General features: G+C 33.4%; 2 protein-coding genes across 2 annotated transcripts; one reads left to right on the top strand and one right to left on the bottom strand.

Annotated features, from left to right (window-relative positions):
- Positions 1 to 647: 647 nt before the first annotated feature.
- LOC101211741 (probable methyltransferase PMT11) lies at positions 648 to 4,781 on the bottom strand. Its single transcript, XM_004138407.3, has 9 exons — positions 3,961 to 4,781; positions 3,690 to 3,839; positions 3,329 to 3,599; positions 2,711 to 2,821; positions 2,245 to 2,404; positions 1,861 to 2,118; positions 1,650 to 1,772; positions 1,460 to 1,537; positions 648 to 1,364 (listed from the first exon to the last, which is right to left on the bottom strand). Exons 1-9 carry the CDS (start codon positions 4,639 to 4,641, stop codon positions 1,157 to 1,159), a joined length of 2,040 nt encoding a protein of 679 aa, XP_004138455.2. The 5' UTR covers positions 4,642 to 4,781; the 3' UTR covers positions 648 to 1,156.
- A 5,226-nt stretch (positions 4,782 to 10,007) lies between these two features.
- Positions 10,008 to 13,666, top strand: LOC101220186 (wall-associated receptor kinase-like 20). Its single transcript, XM_011658090.2, has 4 exons — positions 10,008 to 10,987; positions 11,068 to 11,121; positions 11,526 to 11,981; positions 12,816 to 13,666. The coding sequence occupies exons 1-4, from the start codon at positions 10,213 to 10,215 to the stop codon at positions 13,409 to 13,411; spliced, it is 1,881 nt and encodes a 626-aa protein (XP_011656392.2). The 5' UTR covers positions 10,008 to 10,212; the 3' UTR covers positions 13,412 to 13,666.
- Positions 13,667 to 21,123: the final 7,457 nt, after the last annotated feature.

Raw genomic sequence — 21,123 nt, forward strand, 5'->3', positions numbered from 1 at the left:
AAGAAAACGCAACAAAGACAGTTGAAAATCCCAAGAACATGTCACCTTTGTATGTCATTAACAAATAGCAATTTCCCAAACATCTTTCTATTTATCAATGTAAGAACCTAGAATTCATTAGAGAGTGAATTCTATTAATAATTATCAACCCTTTTTTTTTCTTTCTTCTTACGCTCTGGCTCACAACAAGACATAATGACAGACACAAGTTGAGAACTTCAAAAGTATCTGCTTCACAATTTCACCAACATTTGTTTGATCTGACCTTTGGAACTTGTGCATTTCAACCGTGTCCCTCTACACTACATAACGTTGACAACGAAACTGTATTAAAAGTAGAGAAGTAGAACAAACACAAATTTACGTAAAAACCCTAATACATACAGCAATATTATCTTTTTACGATAATAAAAGTACAAAGGAAAAAAAATATTTTTTTTGACAACACGAGCCTAGTTAAATAATAAAAAAGTAAATCTTAGCTATCTTTAAACTTTCAACATGATCCAAGCTCCAACCCCACTATTTCTAACCATCTGCGTCCATTCTCCAACTGCAAGCAAAGAGACAGAAACACAACTACAAAGCACAATCTACTTAGTTCATGTTTCCAGGAATCATTTCAAGCCCACCACTGAATTTGTTCATAAAACTGAAATCACAAGAATTGGTATTTATAGTAATGATGATAGCAATAAATGGAATTCACTTTCCAATTCCAAATTAGTTCTACAAGTTCATTCTGTTAATCAAACGCCTCGTATGCATATCTCTCACTGGACTCAACAAATGCACAGTTACACAAAACAGTGAATTGTTTACAATTGGGTGACAAATTAATATCAATACAACAAATTTGGCTCTCATTTTAAAGCCAGTTCTAAGAATTTATAACAGAATAGAATGAGCTATAAATCAACTATTGTGGTTGTTAACTATAATGGATGTATAATAGAGAGTACCCATGTGATTGATTACAAGTTGGAATTGGGACCTAGGGCATCCAGAAGTCTTCCATTTTGAGACAATGATCTCTCAGTAGACATCTTTCTTTTATTGCTTCTTAAGACAGACGGTCACCATATTCTTTGCTTTGCTAATCTGGCCTTAAATGGGGGTTAGTAATTTAGGGGCTAAAACCTTTTCACTTTCTTTTTTATGCTTTTAGGAGGATCTTATCTGCCATCATGATCTTATAACTTGCATGAGGACCTTCTGATGTATCCCGCACGTTCACATGCCAGCCCATGGCCTTCCCAATGTCTTGAAGCTCATCCATGACTGCAACAGAGTCTCGAATGTACACTCGTCCGCCCGGTCTCAGTATTCTATCCATTTCAAGCATTATGGTTGACATATTGCACCTGAAACATATCAGTTTCACAGTTGGTACACAACACAATGATTTTTACATTCACTCCATTGACCTATAACAAAAAGTTCAGTACATTCTGTATACCTTTTCCTTTCAACTGAGAACAAACCAGCTGCATGCAATAAATCGTAGGTTCTTGGATAGGTATCAAATGGTTCGCACCTGACATGTTACAATATTGTTTGTTATGTTATCAATTTATCAACATTTGTTTTATATCATTTTAGTTTAGAACATGTATCTTGCTAATCAATATAAGGAAGGTTTCGTTTACCAATCATGCATAACCCCGATGAGCCCACGATCATAAATAACAGGCAAGGTGTTGGACCCACTAACAGGAACAACATTTAACACCCAACAATCAAGTTTAAGATCGATCAATGCTGCAGCAAATCTGTTAAAGAACAAGATGTTAACCACATATATCGAGGGAGTAATGAAGAAATGGCAGATCAGTGGAGAAGTGGCTGATAAACACATACCCTCCAAATCCAGCTTTCATATCCATTACATTTCTTAGTCTAAACGACTTCCAATGAAATGCACGAACATAGCTGTCTATTATCTCATTCCAGTATTTAGATTCTGCCTTAAAGAGCTCATTTCTGGAAATGTATGCATCGTATTGAATTGTCTGAAGCCTACCAGGTGGCGTATGCAACCTTGCAGGCCAATCAGAGATATTTCCCCCGAAACCATCCTCTGGAAGACGAGAGATACATGGCTTCAGATTTACATTCCTGTGTCCCAAGAAGTAACCAAAGATTAGGAATAAAAATTGCATATCAATAAACTAACTATGCAGGAAAGGAAAACAGAAAAAAATACACAACAATTCTCTAATAACCTTAAAATTGCATTCATACCATACTCTGTCTGGGTCGTCATTTTGATCACAAAGTGGTGGTTTAGTTGCTGCCTCACGATTTAGATAACAACTATTATTTAATGGCTTCCGCCAAATTGCTATATATCCATCTTTTTTCACGAACTCCCAACATAGTCGGGTGGTCAAATTGAGCATCTCTGGCAACCAAATAGAAACAAGAACGCACATAAACCACACATGAAAGTTCAGAGACAATTAAGTTACTTTCATCCAAGCTAACGAAAAGTAGGCACAAAAACGTACTTCTTGCATCAAACAGTTCCTGTTACTTGAAGAGACAGAAAGAACTTGCAAGAGAATGGCGTTATTACTAAAACCGCAAATATAGTGAAGAGTGTAGGGTGAAAATTTTAAAACTGCTAACTAAGAATTGCCAATCCGGACCAAACTTCACAGGATAAAACATATCACCAGCAGGCAATCTTAAGAAAAATAATAGTTACCTTCCCACTGTTCCTCCAAAACTTCTTCATGCTTATAAACTGGTTGTGCTGCCCACGCGAAGTATCCACCAGCCCTGAGCATTCGGTTAACCTCAAGCAGCAAAATGCCATCTACATATGACAAGTTGGAGATTAAAAATCAACACAACACCCATAAGATGAACCTAAAGTAAATTTACTTTAGAGCAAAGTTCCACCTTGCAAATATTTAACTAAACAAGGTCTGGCTCATTGGAAACATGAGTTTCAAGAGACCTGTTTGAAATAACTGAGGACTTCATGAGCGGCAAAGTAAAAGGGTAATCGTGATGTTTATCTTTGATAACAATGATTTACAGCACGGGTAGAAAGAATAAGAAGTGTTTCACTATGGAAAAAGTATTGGGGAGTTTAAGCTATAGTCCTAAGTGGCTAAGTTCCCTGAAAAGAACATTAAATTATAAAATAGTATTCGTTTGCTCATTGGATGCTATCCATAGCCTGCGAGTGTCTAGAAGAGTTCTAGCAAAAAAATTGTCTCTCTTGAATAGTGTACCAAAGCGAATTCCACACTTACCCTTGTCCATATTTACGTGACAATTGGATATTATACTGGATGAGATAGAAGAGAAAAAGTACCATCACGAGTCCAGTTGATTCTGCATCGCGAACAATGTATTAAGTCGAAAGCTTGACTAGGATACAACAAGCGATGAGTTGCAAATGCGGAAACCATTGCAGGAACACCGCGTTCAAGAGCAAACTGAATCTGATTCTCATGGACATCCTTTGGAGCAATCGACATGGTAATGACATTCCGCGACAGCAAATAGGCGCCAAAACTTGCTACACCACACCCAATATCCAAGACAACGCGAGTATGAAGACCAAACGCAATATCAGGGATCATCTAGTCAATATAAAGAGAAACAACATCAGATTCCATGTCATCATGTGCTTAATTTCTATTCTAACCTTTCATAATTACAGTCTCATTTACCTTCGAAATATGATCCAAATATTCATCCGCACCATGTATAAACTGCGTACCACCTCCAGGAAATCTAAACTTATCTTTGTCTCTGGTAATCCAGTTTTGACCCCCTTTATCCTCAACCAGACGAGTATGAGGAACATTGCTAAACCAGACCTAAAACCAATGATAAGCCTAGGTTAGGAAGACACCAAACTGTTTTCAACAACTCCTAATTAGTTGAAGTAGTTTGAAATCGTTCAATTACTGTAATTAATAATCCTAAAGCGAGAAATACCTCGTCTCTGCTTCTTGGCCAAGGGATTGGGGTTTGATACCCATTGGGCGGTGGAATCAAGCAATCGAAAGCTCGACCGGCGTCAGGGCAATGCCTCTCAAACTTTTCCCCTCTTTCCGTTGACTCAAGCTTTGCAATTGCGTCCGCATTATCTAAACAGGGTATATACTCACTCATATTCTGAGGGCAGAGGCCAAACTTCGTAATCCGGAAACTCCGAGTACCGCCGTCGCCATCATCAACCTGAGTGGAATTCCCCCAATTGTCCACATATTCGGGATCGAAATCCCCGACCTCAAATTGATCCGACATTGTTCCATTCTCATCCACAATTCCAAATCGCTGCACGGAATCAGAGGGCGGAGGTGGAGGATTGAACGGGGATGGAGTTGGGTCGAGATTCAATGTGTGATCAGGAATGGTTTGGGTATCATTGTTATCAATCAGATTAGAGATATCGAAATGCTTGTTGTAGTTAGGTGAAAGTGAAACGGAAGAAGAAGAAGAAGAAGAAGAAGTTTGAGTGGTGGCGGTGGTGGAGAAGAAGATAAGCTGCTGGTAACCATCAGACCAATGCTTACCAAAGTAAAAGAAAGTAAGAGCAAGAAAAAGAAAGGAAAGGATCTTGAACAAGGAAGGAAACCGAAATGAATCGCCATTGCTTAAGGAATCAGATCTCATTGTCGTTCAATTGTGGCGAGTTTTCCAGATCTCAGATCTTCCTTCACTGAAGCAATTGGGAATCGGAAAGGGTATCGGAGGAGAATTTTAGGATTGAATTAATATTATTATTATTATCATTTTTAACTTTCTTTCTTTCTTTCCATCGTACGATATGGGGAGTGAAGTTCAACATTGGAACTCACTCTTACTCACCCTGAGTTGCACCGAGTTTTTTGAAACAGTCTTACTGAGAACACGCCACGTGTTAAAAATGGAGGTCGGTGAGCCACGAGATCATAGCGCTGAGGGTTATTTTTTGCTTATTACAAAATGGAGGTTTCCAACTATAGAGAGTGAAGACAGAAACCAGAGGGCTTTGGGAAAAATGCCAAAACATTGTTCCTCAAATATTCACTCACTCATTTCTCTCATTTTACCAATTCTTTTGGGCTAATTATTGCAATCTCAGTGATTGAATACTAAAAAGTAATCATTCATTCTCTAAAAAGAGATGTAATGAAAAAGCTAAGTCCACTCTACACCCTATCAAAATTGCTTATCTATATACTCTTATTAATTACACAAATTTAGTTTATTTATTTATTTATTTATTATTATTATTACACTTCATTTTTTATTTTATTATTTAGTCAATTTTAATAATATTATCTTTTGTTGCTACGTTAGTTAGCCTCATGAAATAAATATTTAATTGTTATCTTATTACCTTTCCTGTTTTTATTTGTAATTTTAGTTAGCCTCAGATATCAATCATAAGACTGTTGATTATGATTAGTATGTGATTGCTATTTGATTGAGATTTTAAACATTAAAAGTTTGATTTTTTGCCGTAAAATTGGACACCCAACTCAATGAAAGAGAAATTGAAACTGAAAAATCTACGATATTGATATGTGATTGTTATATAATTGTCATTTGATTATCTTCTATTTTTGTTCTAATTCTAGTTACTAATTGTCATTTGAGAACTATTATATATATATACACACACAGTGTCTACAATGTTATTGTCAAAACATTACAAATTTACATATTTTTCTGTTATGACCAACATGCGTTCAACGATTACTATTGAATTACCTTCTAATTGTTATCTGGTTACTTTTTATTGTTTTTATTTTCAATTTTAGATAGCTTGATTATTTGATTATCTTATGATTGTCGTTTGATTATCTTCTATTTAGCCAGAGATAGTTATCTGATTACCTCTTGATTGTCATTTGATTACTTTATTTTTTTGTCATAGTAAAATTTTTATATTGTTTGATTTTGTCATGATTAGTATATATTGATAACATTTATTGTTATGTGATTGTTGTTAATTAATATTGTATATTGATTATTATTTGATTGCTAATAATAGTTATAGTATTATATTTCACCGAAATCACGTGATTGCTATGTAAGTGTACGTCATTTTAATTATATATGAAAGATAAGTATATTGTACCATTTAAGCCCATAACAAAATCAACATAAAAACTAAAATAAAATCAGTATAACAAAACATACCTTACCCTAGAACAGTGAAACTCATAATAGCAACACATTAGTCGACATCGTTTCCTCGCGGTTATTGAGCCAATAAATAACCACAACTTCGCCACGGGGAATTCCTCATCCTCACAGCCATCATCACAGTCAATTTGCCTTAATTGCAACCATCCCTAACTAGTTTGGCTTTGCAAATATTTTCCATCTCTACACACACCATTGCTTGTCATGCGAGATGCAGTATGACTTTGAGTATCTTTTGACACGTTAAAGGCCAAAGACACTTAACTTGAGGTCCTTAAACTTTGCTTAATCATCTAGCTTCTTTTCCTTAACTTAAACTACATTCATACTTTAGGCGATAAAACAACTTAACACAAGAGAAGTAACTAAAGCTTGAACTTTTATTGATTAAATCATGAGTTCTACAACCAATTACAACCATAAACCAAAATACAAAGCACTAAAATGCTTGGCAACTCTTTTTGTGTAGCAGATTCTTAATCTTTACCTATTTGGCCTTAATGCCTTGAACCTGAAAATGAAAGCTTAAAAACATATGCCAAAATACTTAGTGAGGTTTTCAAGAAATCATTTTTGCTAAATATCTCTCATAAATATCAATTTTCACATCAAATTACTCAAATATACTTTTTACATAACCACACATCAGCCAAGTCATTCCATTCATCAATGACCTAAATCATTTTCTACACAAAGACTCATCATCTCACATTTAGACTACTAAGACGACCTTTTCATTATTAGCATCTGAGAATATTCTGATCAATTCCTTGTTACTCAAGCCGAGACGCAATACACATCTTTTATATATTGTCCCGCCTAATTTCACCATGCACATCTTTTTACATCGCTTCATTTACCATTTATGTGCACATAACAGTTAGCTCAATAATAGGAAGAAGACTAATAGTTTAAACACCATTTCACAATCATTTGCATCATCTAAAACATGCTTTAAAACATAGCATAAGTTTTTCATATAAATCTCTTTAGAAACATTTGTATTGAAATCATTATTCAATCAATAAAGACTTTAATGAAAACATTTCAAACATATTGAATACTTTTGAAGAAAACACTCACACAACTTAGAAATCCAAAATTCATATGTTTATCCTCTTCTTCTACTCGCGTAGCTATTTTGGCAGCATTTCAACTTTTTAATTTTTCTCTTTAGATTTTCATAGTAACAATACTAAATAATCTGACTTGATCCCCTATTTATACATGTCCTAAAATAGCTTAGTCATCCTTAATCTCTTGTATCACTCCAGCTCCTACTCATAGTGGTGCACGTGGAAGCTTAAGGTTAATTTGACCTAATCATGCTTAACTTAAACCTCCTAAAATGGCTTGATTTCCATGTAGCCCATTAAGTACACTTAAATTTTTTCTAAGAAGTTTCCTTACTTCTTCTCGCCTAGACTTTCTCATCTCGCAAAGAAACTAAATCACACAGTAACACAGTCTTCAAAAGTCTTGTCGCTTAACCTATCTCGCAAACTACCTTAATTATCAACTTCTTACAGAGTAGACCTCTCAAAGTGCCATTTCCTTAAACACTTAGTCAAAATTACTCCTTAACTTAAGTACGAGTCTCACAATTATTTTATTTCTATACGTAGTAGTTAGTTTTTCAAATCATAAATTAACACTATTATTTTCCTCATATATGATTTTCCTTCCCATGGTTATTTCATATTCCTCTTCTAATTACAATATAGACTTAATAGAATAGGTACTACGCACTACAAGAATTCAGGGCTCTGCCGACATCGCGACATGTCGTCAAAAAACCATTGTGCGTCGGCGCAGCCTTCGTCGACGCAGAAAAGCACATCAGCACAAGCGTCGTAAATGACGTATCATAAGAGGCAACGATGGTGCAGGAACGTAATGAGACGATGTCGACATAGAACTTTGGTCGACGCATGATTTGTCGATAAGGTCAACATGTCGGCAATACAAGGGTGTTTGCCAACATCGTCGTATATGCGTGGACAAAACTATTAAGACGAAGAAAGAAAAATGAAGAGTATGAGAAGACTATAGAAGAACTTAGGTGCAAGAATAATTTCCTTCGAATGTGTTTGGTGACCTCAAATCCAAGAGTAGGTACATGAGCAGAATGTGCAAAGAGGGATGTTGAACATAATTATGAGTTGCGTCGAAAGAAATAATATGAGGTAGCTTCAAAGAGAAGCGACCCTCAGTCTAGTGGTTCCAGAAAATTAATTGAAAAAGTAAAATAAAAAAATGACAAGATCGAGAACCGAACAGGTAAACCATAGAAAATTCCCCAGACTAATTATATATATGCCAAAGTTACTATTAGTTATATAAGCAATTTTTGTAATGTTTCATTGTGTACTTATATCTTGATCCTTTTCGAAATCTCTTTGTTTTTGTTATTCGTTAATTTTTGTTGATGTATATTTAATATGTTAAATTATTGTTGTTTCACTAATTTTAAAAGATCAGGAACATTTAGAGAAAACAATCAAGTATCAAAATTATTTAGAAAATCTATCACAATCTATCCAATTCTCTCCTAAATTAATTTAAGTTCTTTTACTATAGTTTGTAGGTTGTTGTTTATTCTTTTTCTTTCTTTTTTTTCTATTCATAACAAATTTTGAAAATTGACTAACTCTTTGTTGAAATCTCATATATATGTAAATATTTTAAAATAAAATGTAAACATATATCACGTATAAAAATGTAAATAATATTATTATGTATACATATAGACATGAGAGGAGAGGAGAGGTCAATTCTGGAAGCCCAAGATATGGGTGAAATATATATACAATGGGCGCCAAATTTAGGGCTTGACTAAGAGCTTAATTTTCCAAACAAACACTTCTCTCAATGTTTCATTACTCTCATTTACACCTTTCAATTTCATAATAATAACAATAGTTTGTGTCAAAGATATGCACAAAATCAATTTCTTGTAGGTGACGTAGTTGTTTTGATTATTGCATGGTCATGGGTATCATAATTCACAAGTCAGCAAGTGCAATACACAGTTCCCATTATATATCATATCCCAATCATTTTGATGATCTGATCAAGAAATAAAAACATAATTAAACAACTCATTTCTAAATAATCAATTTAGGTCAACTAAACACTAATTTTCTAATTAATTCAAACCCAGATTGATTGTTGAAGTGAGATTATTGGTCTGATCATTATTACCCAAACGAATTAATTGAATCTACTAAAGGTCCCCAAAATTGAAGAGATATCAAACTTTTTGTGTGCTAAATACAATATTAAGAAAAATGATGTTTTTAGTCCCAAGTTTTGTTATGAATATATGGTGAAGGATTTTTCTATTCTCCAGGCTTATAAATCTAAAAACTTACATTTTGTTTTTTCAACCTTCCATCTTCTAACCTAACTGTCATTGTTGACAATTATCAAGACTTCAACTACAAAACAGTATCATTGAATTGGATAGAGAAGATATTATATTTATATCATTGTTACCCTAAATTAGTCACCCTCTCAAAATTGATATTTATGTGAAAACAAAAGAGAAAAGGTTTTCTGGACTTTTAGAAATGAAAGTCAGCCTGTAATATGTCAGTATATTATTCAACCATCCATATGTTAGGTTTAACACATTAATAAACAACCAACCATACCTAAAGTAAATACAATAGTTTCTAAAACTTCACAGATTAAAAACCCAAATTTTTAGAACTTCATAGCAATAGTTTCTTAACAATATTTTTTTCACTAAAAAATAGTTCAAAATTAAAACTTCATCCCCTCTTTCTTCCTCTTAAAAATGAAACAAAAATCTCAAAATAATATTGAATTTATAACCATTTAGATGGTTAGATGATATTGGACACAAATTTCTGCCTAAAGAAACAGCTAGATAACCTTTTATTGACGCGCATGTCACCCAATTTACTTTGACCGTTCTTCAAACTTCAAAGAAAATAAATTAATAATATTTCTTCCATTTATTTCAACCCAACTCATTCGAATTATAAAACCCACCACCAACAATTCAGCTTCCAATCAAAATCAATGGCATCCATTTCAAAACAGCTACTCCTCATCGTGGCGGCGCTACTCGCCACCGCAGAAATGGCTACCTCCATTACCCGATGTCCGGACTGCGGCGGGGCTGCCGTCCCCTATCCTCTAAGTACAAACCCCACTTGTGGTGACCAATTGTACAAGATCCGGTGCGACGCAGGCTCACTGAAATTCGACACGCTAAACAACTCGTACCCGATCATCTCAATCAACCCGTTGACCCAACGCCTGGTGATCCGTCCCTCAAATTTCATCCCCAACACGTGCGTGACAGCGGATATCGCCCACGAAGGAATTAAACTGAACAGTACTTTACCGTTCAACGTGACGAGCGGGAACACGATCCTCTACTTCAACTGTACAGATTTGCTGCTGCGCTCGCCGTTGAACTGCTCGTCGACGAGTCTGTGCCATTCGTACATCAAGGGATCGAGAGGAGAAGCGACGGCGTGCGAGATGGCGCCGTTGTGCTGCACGTTTCGGGCGGGTGGATCGTCGAATTCGTACATGATTAGGGTGAGGGAATCAGGGTGTAGAGCGTACACGAGCTTTGTGAATTTGGACCCGAGTTTGGGAGTGGGTCAATGGCCGGAACCGGGTTTAGAGTTGCAGTGGCTTCTGCCAAGGGAACCGGTTTGTAATACGGAGGCTGATTGTGACGGGAACGCGGTTTGTGGTGGTGATCCTAACGGAACGGGGTTGAGGCGCTGTGTTTGTAATTCAGGGTTTGTGTGGGACGCTGTTGCTGGAATCTGTTCTCAAAGTGAGTATTTTCTATAGGATTCACCTTTAGTCAAACAATGAGATGGATTGATAATCGTGGTTGATTTGTTTTTATTGCAGACACGTGTCATGATCCTGATGGGTGTAATCATCACCGAACTGCACTGATTGCAGGTAATAATTTCACCCTTTGTGTTTTTCGTCTTAATTCAACAAATTAGGACAAACTTGTAGAATTAGGGGTACACATTAGGAAATCAATTGGAGGAACATATAATTTCAAATTAGGTTCCTTATAAGTAACGATAATATTAATGGTGTATTTAATGGAAAATCAAAAGTTGACATTTTATATTTAGGTAGTTTATGAACTCATTAAGTAAAAGTATCTCTAATTATTCAACATATAAATTATTGGATTAAAGTGTATATTTTTCTTCCACATGTGTCTATAGGTATGATTTTAAAATTAACTACATAATATTAATGGAGATGATTGAAAACTACATTGAAAAGGTTTTGTTAATTTTGATGTTGACTAACCCAAACAATGGTAATTAATTGATGTGTAACCATAGGCGTTGTATCCGGTGTGGGTGCGGCGGTGGTGGTCTCAATAATAGCCATGCTATTGTACAATCGGCATAGAAGAGCAAAAGAAGCTCAAGATCGTTTAACAAAGGAGCGTGAAGCAATTTTAAATTCGGGCAGTGGAGGAGGAAGAGCGGCAAAAATCTTCACCGGGAAAGAGATCAAGAGGGCCACCCACAACTTCTCCGCAGACCGCCTTCTGGGTGTGGGTGGCTACGGGGAAGTCTACAAAGGCGTTCTTGAGGATGGTACGGCCGTGGCCGTGAAGTGCGCAAAGCTCGGAAACGCAAAGGGGACGGACCAAGTCCTGAATGAGGTCAGAATCCTCTGCCAAGTTAATCACCGGAGTCTTGTTCGGCTTCTTGGTTGCTGCGTCGAATTAGAACAGCCAATTTTGGTGTACGAGTATATCCCCAACGGCACTCTTCTCGACTATTTACAAGGTATATTACATACTACTATATACACAATTTTAAATTTTAATACTAGCTTTATAAAAAAAATTAATTAGGGTTAATTTTAGATATCATGTACAACCTTCTACTTAACTATGGTAAAAAATTGATTAATTGGTAAAGAATACATTTTTCTAAAACTAAATGATCATTTTCTTGGACAATAAAATTGCAAGTGTACGTCATGCTCCTCTAGGTTTCAATTATGTGTTCAACAATACTTCATAAAATATTTATCTATTAGATCAAAATTAAGGTTACAAAATATTTTTGGTTTCTATATTTTGTTTAAAAGTGAAAGTTAAAGTCTAAATTAGGAATGATTTGGTTTATGTAATTTTAAATTTGTAACAATTTAGTACATAACTAATAATTTAGTTTTATGTAATTTTAAATTTGTAACAATTTAGTACCTAACTAATAATTTAGTTTTAGTAGCTTACCGTTTCTAATAATTTTAGAATTTAATAAATTTTAAGGACTAAAGTGTTATTTACAAAAAAAAAAAATACATATGTTATTTATTAAAATTTATATACTAAATTGTTGCTAACTAAATACAAAGACTAAATAATTGTTGCCAACAAGTTCTAAACAAACAAACTAACTTTTCATAATTCAATCGGTTCTAAACTATATATATATATATCCGAATATTTTAAATTAAAATGTAAAAAATAACAAAATAAACAAAATATTTACTAGAAAAATCATTCATATTTGTTTTCAAAAAATCTAATTTCAAATCTCATATATACTAATAATAAAGTTGTAATTTAACCCAAAATTTCACACAAAAATTGCTATCCTATATGTATATAGGTAAGAATGACACAAAGCCATTATCATGGGAGGAACGGCTCCGAATAGCGGAAGGCACAGCGGAGGGATTAGCATATCTTCATTTCTCAGCACTTCCACCCATCTACCACCGAGACGTGAAATCCAGCAACATCCTATTAGACCATAAGCTAATCCCCAAAGTTTCCGATTTCGGCCTCTCCCGATTGGCTGAAACAGATCTAAGCCATATCTCAACTTGCGCTCAAGGAACTCTGGGCTATCTAGACCCTGAGTACTATCGAAACTACCAATTGACGGACAAAAGCGATGTGTATAGCTTTGGAGTAGTTTTACTTGAATTGTTGACGTCGGAGAAGGCCATTGACTTCAGTCGGGATGCTGACGACGTGAATTTGGCGGTTTACGTGCAGCGATTGGTGGAGGAAGAGAGATTGGTGGATGGGATCGATCCGTGGTTGAAGAAAGGAGCGAGTGATGTGGAGGTTGATACAATGAAGGCCTTGGGGTTTCTTGCAGTTGGGTGTTTGGAACAGAGAAGGCAGAATCGGCCTTCTATGAAAGAAGTGGTGGAGGAGATTCAATACATCATTAGTATTGCCATTGCTAAGCCTTGAGAATATATATATATATACACACACTAGCTTTTGTTAATTATGTGTATCACTTAGTTTGGGATCTTTAACTTATGATGCAATTATGTTCTTTTTAGTTGGAAAAAAAGGGGTTTGTATCACTCATTTTTCCAATTCACATTTTATCACTTTGATAAATTATTTTTCCCCCTTTCTAAGTGTCTTTTCTTTTGTAGGTTGAGTGTAGTTCGAGTGGACTAATGAGTATAAAATTGTTCCTCAAAATTTTAGAGTTCATCGAGTTCTCTAGTTAAAGTATATTGTATTCATATAGGTATAAGTACCTATGAATACATATTTAAAATATAAGGATGGTATATTTGATGAAATTCACTCGAACAGTTTAGACTTTAAATGTTAATAACAAATTTATAAACAAAGATAAATGAACTCATCAATGAGATCTACAGTCTAATAAGTGAGTTATATTATAGTTTTAGATTATTATTACTAAGTTAATAATAGTTTATGTTTAAGGCGTAGATTATTTTAGTTTGAGTTATAATAGTATGTGTTTTTGTGGTGTAGATTATTTTAATATGAGAATGAAATAGTAAATCTTAAAGCAAATAATAGAAAAAGTGAAAAAAAATTATGAATGTCAAGCACTACAAAATGGAACAAACAACTAACAAATACTATAGCAAATTTGGAAATATTGATTAGATGTTAGTTTTGAAGAAACGTAACCTGTTTAGACAAAAGTTTTCTTCTCTTTAAAAAAAGATTATAGACGATGAATAATAGGCCAAAATTTTGTTGTAATGAATAAAATGACTATACACTATTAATTTTTAGTTCAATATGTTAGAGATGACTCCCAATATGACAAAGCAAACGAGTCAGCAACACTTTCCAATTTGAAGCTGAATCTTCAAGGTATCAATAAATTACAATGAATTTTCTGAGTAATACATTCTGTTAATAGTTTGTTTTTACCCAACTCTCTTGGTTGCTGCCATATGTACATTGAACACAAAATGGGTGCAATATTTAATTTCATTCTTTATATTTTATTATTCGAATGTGGTTTTTCATATATAAAGCAAGACTATTGGATGTCACTAATTATAGAGAAAACCAAGGGAAAAGCTTATCCCAAGACTTCCTTCTTTATGAAACCTTAACTTGGTTTAAGAGCCCCATGGCAAATGTCTCACCTAATGTTACCGTTTCGACCTCCTCTGCAACACCCACTATCACTGTTCTAACCTCCTCTGCGATAAGCTTCTCTAACCCACCTCTAAATCAAGTTCTAAATCGGCTAACCATCGTTAAGCTTCCGAAACAATTACCTCTTGTGGAAAACCCTCGCCCTCCCTATCTCCAAGGGTATAAGCTTGAAGGGAACCTAACTGGATAAACACTTTGTCCTTTGAACTTTCTATCATCCTCTACACAAGGAGGATGCACCATCGTGACTGAAGAAGGTGACCACACAACCCCAGATGCGTCATTGTCTAGCTCGGTAGCTACCATCACAGTCAATCCTTCGTTCGAGCAATGGGTCACAAGTGACCTCTTACTACTTGGTTGGCTTTACAACTCGATGACACCCTATGTGGCTATCCAACTCATGGGGTTTCACAAATGTCAAAGATCTATGGGAAGCAACACAAAATTTCTTTAGTGTCCAATCCAGAGCAAAAGAAGATTTTCTTTGTCAAATGTTTCAAACAGCACGAAAAGGTAACTCTAAAATGGAGGATTACTTACGTATTACGAAAGCTCATGCTGATAATCTTGGTCAAGCTAGTAGTCTTAAAGAAATCAACTCCTGGTAGTGTTGATGAAACTCTTTAGCAACCAAGCGAGCCTTGTACCGTTGAATTGAGACGTCGGGATTTCACCTTAGTTGGAATACCCATTTGTTTCCAATAAAAGGAGATGGACGTATCGAGTGCCAAGTTTGAGCTTTGAGTTAGCATACTCATCATCCATTATATTGCCCGTTTTCACTTAGAGTAGCTACAACGTCTTTGATTTTGGTAGGTTTAGTGAGAGTTCAGTCGATGGTGGAGGAAGAGAACAAGGCTTTGGGTTTACAAAAGCACCATAACTTTGTTCTCGATCTTGAACTAAAGGACTTGAAAAATCTTTGTTAAATCATCTATTGTAACAAATGAGAGTAGAATGACCGTACTTACCACATACTTGACATGTTGATTTGTTGCCTCATCCTCGACCACGTCCTCTGCCATTATTCGAATTTCCTCGTTCATTGAATTTGTTTCTGTTGTTGGCATAAAAATATTGGCCATTATGGGATCTATGTTTATTTGAACTAGTCTGATGTGCTACTTTGACGACGACATTCTAGACTATATTGCTAGTATTTCTTTGGAGCATTCCAACCGTTTCTCGAATATGAAGAGATCATATTGCATATCCAACCACGAAATTTCAGGTTTTACTTGAATCACAGCAATAAGAGAATTGTATATACCTCATCTAATCCCAATAATACGTGTGAAATAAGAGCACGTCGAAGGAGAGGACTACATGCTTGACCAAGATTACTAGCATTAGTTTTCATATAGTTCGTAAATAATCCTCCATTTTAGAGTTACCTTTTATTGCTGTCTAAAAGGTAAGGTTTGTTAAAGAAAGCCTTCCTCAAGTCTCGATTGTACTCCAAATAGATCTTGTGTTGCTTCTCACATATCCTTAGAATTAGTGAAACACATATGTTGAATGGCCACTTCGAGTGTCATGGAGTTATAGAGTCAACTGAGCAGTAGCAAATAAGTTGTAACTCACTGTTCAAACTGAGGATTCATGGCCACACAGTAGCAGACAAACTCGACGAAGCTCCCTGAGTTATTTCATCGACGTCTTCAATAGTAGATTCACTTGGTTGAGCGTTCAATGAAACAAACTTGGGTGACAAGGGGTTTCGCCGGAGAGATGACCGTCGAGTTTATACCCATTGAGGATGGGGAGGGCCAAAGCTTTCCATAGTAAGAGTGTGTTTGGGGTGGAGATTTTAGGGGAATTAGGAAAAGGATTATGGCCCAAACAAGATTTGGACCCAAAGTTTCCATTTTTTAAGATCAGGTTAAATAACCCTACAAAATATCCTACTTCATCTTTTCATAATCCTACAAATTTTCCTAATTCATCTTTTCATAATCCTACAAAATTTCCTATTTCATTTTATCATAATATTACACTCATAACTCTTCTCCCCAAACACACGTTGTAATAACACCACAATTATAATTCTTCCCACAAACGCATATTATCATAATACTACAACAATAATCTTTTCCTCAAACACATATTATCATACACTATCATTCATATTCCTTCCTCCAAATACATATTACCATAACATTACCAATAATAACCATAACCCCAACCACATTTTCTCATAACACTAGAATTATCATAATTCTTTTTTCCCATAACTCATTTCCTCCAAAACGCACTCTAAATAGTTATTCCAATCATGTGCTTAATGAATTTTAATTGGTCCACAACTTGATTTAATGGAGGGTTGGTAAAGCTAGTCATAAGGGAGACTATGACAGGCATAGGGACGACCTTGGCCATTTACTTTGATATCAAAATAGGGTTTCAAATCGTTGAAATTTTAGGATAAATCTTTCTCAGATTTTCTCTATCTCATTTATGAAGGCCATGGCCCATTTTATACCTACTAAATCCCACAAATTTGAGATAATAAAGAACTAAAAAATATAATAATTAAATAAAGACAGATGGTGAGATTTGATTGGTACACAAAATATTCTTGAAAATAACCAACTTTTTAACCCTAATTAGAAAGCATCATGAGGATTGTTGCGTCACTGCCAATGTAGCACAAGTTGGCTGACTTGTCTGCTTTATCATTGTTATAGTCTTCGATCTCTAACAGAGAAGATATAACAATAATGAAAAATGAGACATAATTATATGATTATATATATAACATTGTAAAAAAGAATTTCATGATTATATATATAGATAGATAGATTAGGTTATTTAATATGGTAGGTTTGAATTGTACATTAACAATGAGACATGGGAAATAGAGAAGGAGAGAGAAAAATGAGTTTAGCAATAAGTGTAGGGCATGTTGTATAAGATAATTGCTGTTGATATGAAAACGAAAATAAAAAAATAAAGTAAGATCCAAATCCATATGGGGATCAATTGGTTGATTCGAAGAAAACACGCAATGTTCTCAACATCTTTACTAAATTATGAAGAAATATGTAAAGGAAACAAGTTGCAATTATTTTTGGGTCCATCTCTGCGCCTTTGCCTTCTAATCTACTCCCCCCTTCTTCCTTTCACATATTCATACGCTAATCCTTTCTTTTTATTCAATCAAAATTATCAAAATTAACCACTTCTTTTTAAATATATCAAAATTTTATTTTCTTTTACATCACAAAATCCTAATATTTACATCCAAATTCATTTAGATAATAATATTTTATTATATTTATAAATATTTTTCAATAGTTTAAAAGAAAAACACAATCAGTTTAGTTTCTCAAATTTGCCTCATGCTTCGAAAACATTTGTTAAAGGTTAGACTCCAACAAACTAATAATATGAAATAACTAAAGTGGGCATTTACAAACATAACCTAAAAACTATATATTTAGGAAACTTTTATCAAACCATGGAACTACGTTTCCTTCCAAATTATAAAAACTAAATTGATATAGTTTTACCTAAATTATAACAACCAAAAATTTACAACACAACCAAGCAACATCCACTGGATTATAAATTTAACAATTACAACTTTAATTATTTTTTCATTTAAATTTAAAAATTAAAATATTTGAGCTTTTACTTTTATTTCTAGAACTCTTGCAAAAATAGCAAAAAAATTTATAATAATAGAACACATGTCACTATGTTTTCTAAATTACAAAAGTAGCAAATTTAAAAGCTGATAACCCTCTAATAGTCTTCCAGTACCAGTTTGATATAACTAATTTTATCATATTTTCAATATGCAAAAAATAAGTACCATTGACTGCTTTTTTCTAATTGTTTTTCTCATCAAATTTTAAAAAGTGTTAATTAATAATTGAATGAACTTCAAATTTGACATGTTTAGAAGGTTTCATTTTTATTCAATCTCTCAATATCTTACATATATTTATTAGAGACAAAAAGATTAAAGATAACAATCATCATGTTTGACTCAAATTATAATACTCAATTAATATCTTAATAAAAATTTAAATAATCAAAAGCTAAGATTTGCACATATATTTAGTTCATAAACTTTCCAATCATAAATTTGGTACCACTAAAAAACTTTAAAATTTTCTAAATAAAAAAAATGAAAAGTTTAATTAGTAATTATTAATTGAAAACAATAATGTAGTTTAAAAGACAAGTTTAATGTTTAATTTAAAATTAAGAAAGATTATTATATGAGCTGAGGAGACCTCCGCGCGTTAGACGAATTGTTTGGCGTTGAAACCATAATGAATGACTTCGTCAATTTTCGCCATATGATAAAAATATACGAAAGCAATAAAAGACTAAAGTTGGTAAGGTAATGGGTTGGGCGTCCTTCCGTCAACAATTTAATTTTCAAAAGAGTCAATAAATTGGGGTGTTAGGTTTCTGCTAATATTCCATATTCAATTGTAATAAAATATAATTGTTGATCACACTACAAAATCTATAACACATATCAAATGTAATTATTTGTTTGCTACGGTGAATGCCATCCATAATCTTAGCTTAAGTGATAATTGGTTGAGAAATAGTGAATAAGAAAACGATAGGGAATTGAGATGAGAAAACGAAAGAATAGGAAAAACTTTAACCCATAATATGTTAGGAGGAAATTGGAATAACAAAACTATCACTCTCTCCATCTCTCTTTCCATTCTAACTTATAAGAGCACGTAAACAATCTCAATTGTGTAAAATGTTTAAGTAAACGTGTTAAAAAACTATCCTATAATTTTTACGATTGAGACTTGTTACAATTCATATATTAATGGAAACTCTTTATAAATACATCAATTTTCATTACAACGGATTAGGTCACGTTGACTAATTCATAATGAAAGTTGATGTAATTGTAATGAATATTAATTAATAAACCAATATAATGACCACAATTGGATTGTTTTTTTTTTTTTTTTATCAAGTTTACCTAAAATTATAAATGTTGCCACATTTACCATTACCATTACACCTACGTATAGGGTTAAACTATAAAGTAGCAACAAAAGTATAATTTTTTCTTTGAAACAATAAAGATAAACGGATGTTACAATAACGATTATGATATGACACAATTAGACCAGACACATTTCTCTCATCAATCAATTTGCATTTTTTATTTACGAATTTGGGAGTGAATCCGTGTGTGCAGTACAAATGTATACAACTAAAAAATATCAAATATAATCAAATAAATCTTATTTTTTAAATTAATTTTAATTTACTATACACTTTGCTTGAAAAAATGGTTTTACATGCTACCATTAATATTAAATTGGTTGAAATTTTCATAAAAAGAGCTAAAATGAACATAAATCAATTGATACAGTATTTGTATTATCAATTAAAGACTAGATTCCTTTCACCTCACGCTTTAATCCACTACTTTAAAAATAATTTACTCATAAATAAATAGATTAAAACTATATAGTTTTTTTTAGGTTGAGAGAGAGAGAAAAAGCATTAATATGGTCAAATTTAGAAATGAAGTTAGTAACATTACTATAAACTAATTTTAATTTAATGTGGTATCGTCCCTAAAAGAAGTTGACATTAAGGGAAAAAAAAAGGTACAAAAGGGGAAATTTTAATAATAACAATAATAATGCGCATTTGGGGGCTACATCTACTGCCAAGTGCCAAACCTTACCTAATTCCTTTTTTACTTCATCAAAACAATTCATCCTTTATTTTCTATTTTTTGCTTCTTATTTTATCAAAGAATCATCTCAAAGTCAAACTATGATTCATATATATGTATATATAATGAAGTTTGAATAAATTTGTATCTTATGATATACACAGAATATACAATAGTTTGGTCATTCACAGCACAGTTCCCAAATGTGGAATTGGCTTTTTTAAGAATTGGACAATGTTGGGTTGCTTGCCCATGCAGTAATTCAATCTCTCTCGCCTTTAACCAAAAGTTGAACAGAACATGCATTCATTAATACACTAATTAAATATTCCTTCTTTTTCTTTCATTTTAGTTAAATTCTTTATCAATTTAGTTCTCATTTGGTTTTGAAGTTTAAATACACGTTGGAGTGAAAATGATTTTAAAATTACTTTAGCCATTTACAAATTTAATAAACACTTTCACAAAATTAGAAAAGTTAGAGCATAAAAAAGTGTATGAATTCAATAAGTATTCTTTTTTAAAATAAAAAAAAAAGTTAGTGTATATTTGAATTATTTAAAAAAGTTTTGAATGGGTAAAAAAAAAACATGGATCTCACATTTTAAAAAAGAGACTTCTAATGTAACAATGAATTTTTTAATTATAGATTATTAAAGACGAAAACGATAGTATATTAAAAGGAGAGGGGGAAATAGAAAGCATATTCCCTTTGATAAGCGAAAGTATAATAATCTAAAATCCGCAACCGACACTTTCATTTTTATCCTTCTAATTTTAACACACTGACTGTGATTCTACGAGCATGACAGCCAATCACATGTGGCCACGTATATAGGTT

Source organism: Cucumis sativus, chromosome 6 (assembly GCF_000004075.3).
Source record: "Cucumis sativus cultivar 9930 chromosome 6, Cucumber_9930_V3, whole genome shotgun sequence".
In the NCBI taxonomy this organism is placed as follows: Eukaryota; Viridiplantae; Streptophyta; class Magnoliopsida; order Cucurbitales; family Cucurbitaceae; genus Cucumis; species Cucumis sativus.